We start from the raw sequence: 10,391 nt of genomic DNA, 5'->3' as shown, positions 1-10,391 counted from the left end.
CGCTGAGTGGTTGATTAGGACCTTCGAAAGCGGCGGTATTGGTCCTACTGACGATACCAATGCTGCACCTGGCGTTGCAGCTGCTCTGTTGCCGTTTGTCGGGCTCCTTGTATTTATGTAGGTTCCCGTGTTTTCGTTTTAATACTTTAATACTTTAATTATGGGCTCCTTCTATATTGTGGCCCCCAGATTTTGAATGTATCAACAATCTAAGCATTCGGCTCCGTTGCTGGATACTCAGAGGGGAACAGCGAGTGAAAAATCACAGAAGATGACCTCGACTCTTCCACGTGCAAGGTCTCATTGACATGTTCAGCCAGAACTGGTGTCAGCTCCACCAAATCGTTCACGTTCTCATACAGCGTGAGCATTTCCTGGTCAGCCACCAGCCGTTTGCATACGGCCCAATAAGTCTGAATAGCCTCCCGGTTGTGGAAGTCGGCAGCGAACGACATGTATGCAAAATGTGTTTGGTGTGTCGTCGAGTCGTCCACGATGGATGCTAACAGGCGGCTGGCTGTTATGGCCATGGGTCCGAGCCCGACGATGAACAAAGCCTGCAGCGGAGCTTCACGTTCCATGATATCCGCAGCTCGAGCGGTGTCAGGCGATTGGAATTCCATCTCTCCCTCCTGGAGAATGAGCGTGATGTGGTGCACTAGTGTGCAGGCCCCTTCATCAAGGGCCCTGGCATGCTTGTTGGGAGCCCCCAGAAGGCTCTCGCCGACGACACGTGTTAGGAGTTGATCATAACTCTGCTTCACAGGCTCAATCACGGACCAGGCCAACATCAGCCTGGAGTAAATCGTGTAGACCATTACGTAAAGGGCATGGACCTTCTGTGTCATAATGAACCCGTCAGGGAAGAAAGGGAACGCTAGCGCTAACATGTGGCCGAGTGCGTCGTCCAAGCTGGCAATTGTATTCCAGTAGTCTCCTCGTAGGAGGCCGCTTCCAAGGGTCTGGAGAACCACCAAGGAGGTAGGCATGTCGAATCTGTCGGACAGCATTTGTCGCTTTCGAGGTCTGCCTCGTTTACGTTTCAGTCCACATGTGGGTATCGACTCTGCGGAATCTTGCACCAGCAACCGCAGCAATGTTTGCCGTCCCTCCTCGTCGATCAGAGGCAGGAAGAAATAGAGCAGGAAGATTCGAATAGCTGGCAGGCGCGAATCTCTGCCGAATTCTTTTTGGACAGCCAAACAGATGAGAGCTATTGCCTGTAGCTTCCTACGCCTCTCGGGCATCATCACCACTTGGAGGTTCGGATTGACTCCTGTCGCCAACGCAGGGAAAAAAGTAGAGCGCACTCGGTGGCTGAAGGAGTACAAGCCTTTCATAGGGCTTCGGAACAGCCTTTCCACCTCGAGTGGAAACGTCTTCTTGAATCCCAGTGGGTCAAGGGAGGCCTCCTTGATCGCCTTCAGAGAGAAGAACGCCCTATCGATATGGGAGCTTTTTTGGGAGTCACAACGAAGTGCGCTCTGTGCTGTGGTGAGCCTCGAAGGCGATCCTGTTTTCATGTGTTCTCTGGCCTCAAGGTCTTGGACTCGATGAAGGAGGCAGGCGATCAACGCGTCTCGGGAGGCCTGAGGGGAGCATCTGATTGCTTCAAGAATGATGGATGTGTGATCGCCGAAGTTTGCCCTTATGGCGGCGACGTCTTGATGTCTCAGGTTGCCACCCGTCCTCAGCGACTGCACCAGCTCCCCGGTTAACGACATGCTCTCCTCCCAAGCCGGAGGCTTGATGGGCACGATTTGTGCGACTGAGTCTTTGAAGATTTTTGAATCCTCGGATTCCAGCTGACGGGCCACCTGCCTGGCAGCATCCCAGAGATCCGAATGATGCAGCGCGCCTGACTTCACCAGAGTTAGGCTGTCAGCGAACGTCAGGAGGTCTTCGGCCGCTACAGCTCCTAAACACTTAAGCTTTGCGATCTGGGAATCTGCTCGATGCAGAGCATCCATCGATTCACGAGGTGGAAAGTTGCCTGGAGGGGTTGGAACGTGCCGGTTCTGGAAATATGGCAGTGACTCGTTCAGCTCATACTTGGAGAGATTCTCAGGCAGGGACGCAAGGACCTCACTCATCTCCGGTGAGAGGTCGGCACCTGTAGCCAAAGACCTGTCCAGCAGTTTTTCGAACTTCAACAGATCTTCAATGTCCAAGTTTAGCGCCAGCTCCCGTGAAAAGGCTAGAGACATATGGTAATCTACCACAGGCATACCGGGACATTTGGCCTCAAGGCAAGGAAGGCTGTCGGCGGTGCTTTCTACTGACGACTGTGATCCCGCTCCCTCCTCCTCGCGAACCAGGGAGTCCAGTGGGACTGCCGCCAAGACGTCCAGAACCAACGACGGATAATGTGGCGCCATCAAGCCTATTAGTTGCTTCATGGTCGTGGACGGGTCGCACCTGAGCTCATCGTAGGCGACGAGCACATCTGTGATTTCGTCAAGCAGTCGGGTTTCCTCAGATTCTGCCGATGTACATAGTCCTAATGTTTCTCTGATCCGTGACACTATCAGTCTTGCCACCGTAGCTGTCTCCGAGACCCAGATACCTTCGGACCGAACGCTTGGGCAAGTCGAGATCATTTTTGCACACTGCACACTGATATATCATGCTACATTGGGAGACAAACCAGCAACCCCCTCCGAAGCCTCTGCCTTCCTTCTTGTTGTCACATGACGGATCCATTGGGGCATCCCCTCTGACATCAGCTCTGCCTCTAGCCAGGCCGTCAAATGAAGACAGCCACTGCGTCCAACGCCAGATATAGATTCCACATCGGCGACTAACGCATTCAGCAGAAAGGGCACACCGTGCAACCCCGTAATCGGCACTACAAGGTGACGACCCGGAACACCGCCAGCCAGATGGCTGGGAGGTAGTTGGAAGCAGGACGCGTCGGCAGGGCCTGCTAGACCCGCCGCCACGTCCGATTCCACCGATCTGTCTGCGCATCCAGACCTCAGATGGGCCGCGACATCAAAAAGCAACTGTGGTCGGTGCTCGTTTATAGCGTCGTCAGCTCTGTACAGCGCCGTTGGAACGCAGCTTCGGAGGACCACTCCGTCAATGAGTTGTACCTGGCGACCTAGAAACTCGGACTGCATCGAGGTCGCGCTCAATGCGAGCAGATCAGGATGGTTATCTCTCTGGAGTAGCGCTCTTGTCGCGGCGAGTTGGCTTGGCACAGAGTGCATCGAAGGGAAATCCGCCCTCTCCTTTCGAAGAGAGAGCCAAAGTGGAAGTGGCAGTCGTTGGCAAGAGTCCAAGGAGAGGCCAAGTTCTCGACCCAGCTCCTCACTTACGTGTGACGTCCCTCCGATATCCTTTAAGCGATCGAGGAGGTCAGTGGCGTGCTCATGCAACAAGTCCAACATGACAAGGCCTATCGAGTCACCAAGACTTTCCCGATCCAGCACCCAAACTTGACTGTCGATTCGGAAGTGAATCTTGTACTTGAACACCTGGAAAAGACCTCCTTTGGATGCAGCACGTTCAGCGGCATCAACCTTTCGCTTGGCAGCTTCCCGTTCTCTACCATAATCCGCGTGCTCCAGCCTGCCTAGATCCTCCAGCTGCCACCAGTGAACATCTGGTGGTTGAGCTGTTGTGTCGAAACTTCGAATCCCATCTCCTTCGAAAATTCCAGGATCAGACGAAAAGCCCGAGTACAGAGCCCGCGCCGCCATAATGACGGCTACTGCTACAGCGATAGGTCCTGGCAGGGGCATGCAAGGCAGCGTGCCATAGGCTTCTCGGAGAGACCAGACAGGGCATCCGCCGCAAAGACGTTGTATAAGGTCGTCAGGGTCAAGGTCGCCCAGCAGGGTCTCGCGGCGGATCGCGGAATCTTCTTCATTTGGATTAAGCTGAGCCTCGATAAAATTCAATGCGGGGTATGCATAGGAGGTCAACTGAACGGGAAGCCCCAGGAGATTGATCAGTCGAGGAACGTAGGCTCTGGAGTTGAACGGCGCAACTGTTAGCCCCAACGACACCAGCGAAGCCGCACTTTCGGCAATGTGGGACCCCGTTAGGTAGGTTCGGGGTCCAAACGCCGAGAGGCGAGGTGAGGTGCGGGCCTTGGTTTGCTGTAGCAACCATTCTGGTAGAACTTCCAGCATTAAAGGCAGATCGCCAGAGCGCGTCCAACGAGCGATGTCTTCAGGGGTGATGGGCAGTCGCATGTTCTGTAGTCCGAGAGCAAGGAACCCCAGAAGCGTCTCGTAGCTCAAACTCTGAGGGCGGGGGACTTTGTCAGTGCGGGGCATAAATACGAAGCCGGTCAGCTTGTGAAACATGCTCTCAACATACTTGTATCGGAGGCCACTGTTGCTGCGCACAGCTCGAATCTCCTTAGGAATGATAAGGTTTTCTGGGATATGAGGAACGTCACTTGCGTATAGGGGATTTGGAACCATCACCCCTCTGATGGCCTCGAGAACATGGTTGGTCGGGCTACCAAGAACCACAGAGAGGATGTCCAGCACACGTCCATGGCTGTCTTGGGGCCGGCTGGTAGAACGTTGTGTGAAGGGCGTCCGATGTCGTCCTCTAATCGAAGCTGAGAAGACTTCACTTTCCAGGTCACGTGCGAGACCAGCGCCTTCCATGGCTTCACGGAGCAGGTCTACAGCGCGGTCACCGAGATCATGGTTCGCCTTTGGAGATGGAGTCTCAAAAGCCATTGGAGATGGGGTCTCAAAAGCCATTGGAGATGGGGTCTCAAAAGCCATTGGAGATGATACAGAGCGCTTCTCTGCAACTAACACTGGAGTGGCTGCTGGAGCCACTCGAGACATGGACCTCCATGAGAACATGGATTTCGAGACCGCGGATTCCCCCTGTGGTGAAGGGGTTTGACCGGGCTTAGAGGTCTGATCCAACCATAGCATGTAAGCCAGTCGTAGTGCTTCTCGCCTCAATTCCTGAGCATCGCCCTCTCTGCACTGCAGCTCCAAAGCCCGTTGCAGCCACATCACAGGGTGAAGGTTGTGAGACCAAGCTCGTCGCTTGTACGCGGCAACGTAGGTTGGAACAGTCTGCGCTTTCTCTCCTCCGTAGAGACAACCCAAAGCAAGAATGATGCTGCAGAGTTCAGGCGAGTAAGGTGGAGGGCCATCCACTTGAACCTTTTCCGTAAGCCACGTCTTTATGCACCGAAGCAACGACAGCTTAGTCCGGCTTCCCTGCTCCGAGATGCGCTGGGAGAACTCGAACTGCGCCTTGATCACATGTGCGGTCGCTGCCGCTGAGCGAGCACACAGGCGACTCAAGAAGTCTCGCATAAAGATGAAGTCGATCATGCTTCTCCGCCTGTCGAAGGCGAAGTAAACTCCCGAACGACAACTGAATGAACGCTCCATGCACATCTGGCGAAGAGAAAAGCTGCTAAGTCCAGTACGTGAGTTGGGGAGCATGCCGGGGTGGGATGCAATGGAAAGGGGTTTCGCCCCGGCCAGGAACGCCGGTCGAGACAGCCGGCCGAGCCGCTTAATTCGATCACGACGGCGGTTCCACACTCGACCATTGGACAAGCGTTTACGCAGGCTCCGTCCGCCGTGAGAGATTGGTTCTCGGACCCGAACCGGCTTCAGAGACACAAACTTGGGGCGGTTGTTCTCGCGAGTCCAGTAGCCTTCAGGCTTCTTTCGGTTGGGTGGGTAGGGCTTGCGAGGTCGATTCTTGTCGGGATAGGGATGGTCGGTGGTCATCCAGTAGTCCTTGTCCTTCTGGTCAAAATTTGGAACACGAGGTATCCAAGGCTTAGAGTAGACTTCGAACGGAAGGTCAGTACGCCTGATGCCAACGTCGTCGTACTTTGGGCGTTTTATTGGTGGTTCGCTTTCGGACACGGTGACGGGACTGGAAACAGCAGATGCAAAGTCCGACTCCTGACTTGTCTGATTCACGCTAATTTTAGCTATGCTCGTCGATCGAATCGGCACACTTGTGCTTCCAGTAGAGCTGACTTCGGACCGGATTGGCGGCTTCGAGGCCACGAAAGGGTAGGGAGTTGTAAGCTCATCTCTAATTTCCAACGGAACGGCGAATTGACCTGTAGAGTCCGAGACGAGAGTGGCCTCGCTTACAGCTGTGGGATTTGCAGGTCGAGAGTCCACGTCAGACCTCACTTCGGTATCTGAGAAACTAACGGTAGATACGGATGAACGAGACTGTCTCGACGATCTCACCGTTGACACTGTAGATAGAACTTCAGGATCTGTCTGTGGTTGGGACGTCCGGAACGACGTTCTTGAGCTGGAGGCCACGGAGGAGGCATCTGACGCCTCCTGCGTTATTGGCTGAGCCGTCTCCGAAGCTCCAGGCGTCCAGGATTCGGACGACAGCCCATCCGTTGCCGTCTGAAATGCCGACTCATTCGGTTCCGCGAATCCCAGCACTCGACGGGCAGTCGGTGTAAGGGGCGCTGCCACGTCCACGGTGAAAAGTGACTGTATTGAGACTGGCAGATGAACTCACCCCCGGTTTCCCGTCGGTTCGAAAACCGCTTCGACTCTGGGCGACGCTCGCCAGTTTTCGGACGTATTTCTCACGACTGAGACCCATCTCGGATAAGGTGTCTCTCACGTCGGCAGGGAGCTTACGGACGAGCTGTCGTGCTTCTCGAGTGGAGGTGGAAGTAGGCGTATCCACGAGTCTCTCTTGGGCTACATAGCAGTCGCCTTGACCCTGTTCAGCCAGTACTGTCGGCAACGGGACGCCGTACTCATGAAAGAAGTCCAAGTAGCTAACCCAGAGCTTCGCTACATGACGCTCCAAGACCGCCGGAATCTGATGCCTTTGGACGAGGTGCACGCACATAGCTCGAAGCAGCGTTTGGAAAGCCTTTAGGACATCGGCAGCTGACGGACCCACGTTCATAGACGCTGCCTGCCATTCCAAACTGAGATCCCGGAACTCATCCTCCTCAAATAGCTTTTGCCTTTGAAATTCCCACTCATCTGTCTCATCGATTGGATTGCGTTTTGCTTTGGTTGTGGATAGTTTATAACTCGTGGGCTGGTATCCATCGTGCTGCGCAATCACATCGTCAAGCTCTCGAGTGGTCTGGACGACGTCGTCCCGTACGGTACCGCACTGAAGACATGCCACTATCCCAGAAAAGTCTGGAGCTGAGAGGGGGCCTCCACAAGAGCGACAGCGCACCATCGAAATGAAGGATTTTTCGGTTGGTTGGTCGATTCTGTCTGCGCGGTTGTCGAGATACGGAACACATCTCAAGTGGGCCCGACATCACCATCATCCGCGATGACAGGAGACGGCCTGCCCTCGCGTCTTACAGCTGGTCAACGAGTACTACAGAACGTTATGGAGGAGGGAGGATCCCAATGGCTGCTTAGGCCTAACGTAACCCACTCCAACTCGGCAAGAGATGCTGGCGAACAATTAACCCGCTGAGATGCTTGCACTTGCAAACACTATTTCGTTCGTCATTAGCATTTCGAATCCATGATAATGACTTCAAGGGGCTGTATCTGCAGACCGCTGTGATGGCCGCGCAACAACAACTCTAAGGGATCAGTAGTCTTTGGAGTAATCAGACATCCATTGGTGTATGAACTCAGTCACGAACTCTGTTGACATCCTGAAGGGCTTCACCATTCAGGCTTCGGACAACTCAAACCACGACGATATAAACCCCACATGTTGTCTGACAACCTAATTGTCCATCATCATTCAATGCGCCTGTCGAACACGGTGTTACTTGTGGTGCTTGCTTACGGACATGAAGAGGCGGTTCGAGTCCTCGATTTGCAAGAGTTATCGCGCAGGAGGGTTCGAAGCGCGCTTATCTCGCGACTCCGATTTTCGGAACCAGGTGCTTTGAGAAAACTATTCGACGTTCCTGTGGCCTTATCCGGGCACTCCGACCTGCCAAAGCCTAACCACTGGAGGACTCCTGAACAGAAGCCCATGACAAGGCCTCACTACTGGCAGACCCAGACTACTCCGAAGCCAGTTGAAAAGCTCCGCCACTGGAGGACCACTCCAAAGCCCATTGAAGAGAAGTCTATGACTAGGCCTTACTACAAGCCAATGACAAGGCCTTACTACTGGAAGACCCAGACTACTCCGAAGCCAGTTGAAAAGAAGCTCCACCACCGGAGAACCACTCCAACGCCCAGCAAAGACTACTGGACCCCCCAGCGCCTACCTACAACGAAACCACACGTAAGAGACCTTGCAAAGCCTAGCGTCGTCCCCATAACGAAGCCGGATTGGCAGGTGAAGCCCTCCACTTAGCCACCCAATCGTGAGTTATTCACCAATGTGTGTTGATTTTTGTCATGTGCTGCAACTTTTGCTGCAACCCGAATTCCCTTCAGTTCGTGGCTGAGTTAGTACGAATTGAACAACAACAGTCATCTGATTTCTCCAAAGATTATTGATTACGAATTGAACAACATCAGTCATCTGAGTACTCCAAAGACTATTGCTTAGACTTGGTGCTGGTCTGTAACCCCATGAATTCATTATCGAGGGCTCGCAACAAGTTGAGGTACGACGAAATCGAGTTTGTACAAATTAATGTTGGAGGAAATAGATTCAAACGTAGGGGTAGGGTTTCTTAACGCCATCATCTGCTTTGGAAAGGAAACCAAGCTTTGGATTCATCCACCACAGATACGGTCTCTCTTCCCACCAACGCGGGTTGAACCGAGTGTAAGTGTCCGTTTTAGGAACAGGTGGGAAGGTTACGGGTTCCAAGGGAAGTGTCGAGTGAATTGGCCCAGGCTTAAGGATTCCGCGTCCATAATTGCGGTGAGTCCCGCGAGTCATGATTTCAAAGTGATCTAGCTCAGTAAGGTGGTCAGCGAAAGGGTCAATAAGGTGGTCAGTGAAAGAAGGCCTTGGTAAGTCTTTAGAGTAGGTACCGGTCCACGGCCTCGCCGTCGGCGTGTACCACCAGCGCCCAGATGAGAGGTTTGGGTCGTCGGAAACCTCCAAAACGTCTTGAGGAACGTTGTCCAGCGGAGATCTCACAGAGGTGAGGATAGGATCGTTCACGACACCTTCCTTCTCCATAACGTTCTGCAGTACTCGTCGACCAGCTCTAAGACGTGAAGGCAGGCCGTCTCGTGTCCTCGCGTGTGATACGTCCAATCGGCCCCCCTCGTTAGAAGCGCTAGCTGACACCAGTACGACTACAGCCAAAGGACGCATGGGAGGATGTTGATTTCGGAGACGACCAAAGAGGCAGGTGTGGGGTTACGTGTATGAAATGGGGTTAGATAGGGGTCATTTGACAACGAAGTATTTCGATGAGACCGTGAGTAATAGCAAAAGTTGCAGTACATGACAAAAATAAACACACATTGGTGAATAACTCACGAATGGGTGGCTTTGGTAGCAGCCGGAACTTTCGATTCTGGCTTCAACCAGAGCGCAAGACGATTCAGCCACCAACCGAAGGGCTTCACCTGCCAATCCGGCTTCGTTATGGGGACGACGCTAGGTTTCGCAAGGTCTCCAACGTGTGGTTTCGTTGTAGGGAGGCCTCCACCGTGTGGTTTCGTTGTAGGGAGGCGCTGGGGGGTCCAGTGGTTTTTGGTGGGCGTTGGAGCAATCCTCCAGGGGTAAGGCCCTGTGATGGGTTTCAGAGTAGTCTGGGTCTTCCAGTAGTAAGGCCTTGTTATGGGCTTCTCTTCAGTGGGCTTTGGTGGACTCCGCTGGCTGTAGGGCTTCTTTTCAACTGGCTTCGGAGTAGTCTGTGTCTTCCAGTAGTAAGGCCTTGTCATGGGCTTCTCTTCATGAGTCTTCAAGTGGAAAGGCCTCGTGATGGGCTTCTCTTCAGTGGGCTTTGGAGTGGTCCTCCAGTGGTAAGGCCTTGTGGTGGGCTCTTCAGTAGACTTTGTGCCTAACTTCTGAACCGGAATTTTCGATTCTGGCTTCAACCAGAGCGCAAGCCGATTCAGCCACCGACCGAAGGGCTTCACCTGCCAATCCGACTTCGTTATGGGGACGACGCTAGGCTTCGCAAGGTCTCCAACGTGCGGTTTCGTTGTAGGGAGGCGCTGGAGGGTCCAGTGGTTTTTGGTGGGCGTTGGAGTGGTACTCCGGTGGTAATGCCTTGTGATGGGTTTCTTTTCATCTGTCTTCGGAGTAGTCCTCTGCCAGTAGGGCTTCTTTTCAACTGGCTTCGGAGTAATCTGGGTCTTCCAGTAGTAAGGCCTTGTTATGGGCTTCTCTTCAGGAGTCTTCCAGTGGAAAGGCCTCGTGATGGGCTTCTCTTCAGTGGGCTTCGGAGTGGTCCTCCAGTGGTAAGGCCTTGTGGTGGGCTCCTCAGTAGACTTTGTGCCTAACTTCTGAACCGGAATTTTCGATTCTGGCTTCAACCAGAGCGCAAGCCG

General features: G+C 53.6%; 5 protein-coding genes across 5 annotated transcripts; 1 reads left to right on the top strand and 4 right to left on the bottom strand.

Annotated features, from left to right (window-relative positions):
* Positions 1-209: 209 nt before the first annotated feature.
* KVP17_004155 (uncharacterized protein) lies at positions 210-2,600 on the bottom strand (the record flags this gene model as incomplete). Its single annotated transcript, XM_068522096.1, has 1 exon — positions 210-2,600. One exon carries the CDS (start codon positions 2,598-2,600, stop codon positions 210-212), a length of 2,391 nt encoding a protein of 796 aa, XP_068371510.1.
* A 24-nt stretch (positions 2,601-2,624) lies between these two features.
* Positions 2,625-7,188, bottom strand: KVP17_004153 (uncharacterized protein; the record flags this gene model as incomplete). Its single annotated transcript, XM_068522094.1, has 2 exons — positions 2,625-6,470; positions 6,499-7,188. The coding sequence occupies 2 exons, from the start codon at positions 7,186-7,188 to the stop codon at positions 2,625-2,627; spliced, it is 4,536 nt and encodes a 1,511-aa protein (XP_068371508.1).
* A 531-nt stretch (positions 7,189-7,719) lies between these two features.
* On the top strand, positions 7,720-8,283 carry KVP17_004154 (uncharacterized protein; the record flags this gene model as incomplete). The annotated part of the gene is made up of 1 exon (XM_068522095.1): positions 7,720-8,283. One exon carries the CDS (start codon positions 7,720-7,722, stop codon positions 8,281-8,283), a length of 564 nt encoding a protein of 187 aa, XP_068371509.1.
* A 303-nt stretch (positions 8,284-8,586) lies between these two features.
* Positions 8,587-9,204, bottom strand: KVP17_004156 (uncharacterized protein; the record flags this gene model as incomplete). Its single annotated transcript, XM_068522097.1, has 1 exon — positions 8,587-9,204. The coding sequence occupies one exon, from the start codon at positions 9,202-9,204 to the stop codon at positions 8,587-8,589; it is 618 nt and encodes a 205-aa protein (XP_068371511.1).
* A 164-nt stretch (positions 9,205-9,368) lies between these two features.
* On the bottom strand, positions 9,369-10,346 carry KVP17_004157 (uncharacterized protein; the record flags this gene model as incomplete). The annotated part of the gene is made up of 1 exon (XM_068522098.1): positions 9,369-10,346. A coding segment is annotated over one exon (978 nt), but the record flags the coding sequence as incomplete, so codon positions are not given.
* Between the last annotated feature and the right edge of the window lie 45 nt (positions 10,347-10,391).

This window comes from the organism of the source record quoted next (assembly GCF_019968985.1).
Source record: "MAG: Porospora cf. gigantea B chromosome Unknown PgB_NODE_834_length_10391_cov_121.717, whole genome shotgun sequence".
In the NCBI taxonomy this organism is placed as follows: Eukaryota; Apicomplexa; class Conoidasida; order Eugregarinorida; family Porosporidae; genus Porospora; species Porospora cf. gigantea B.
The sequence above is the reverse complement of the archived record's forward strand: the minus strand, read 5'-3'. Positions and strand labels throughout refer to the sequence as shown.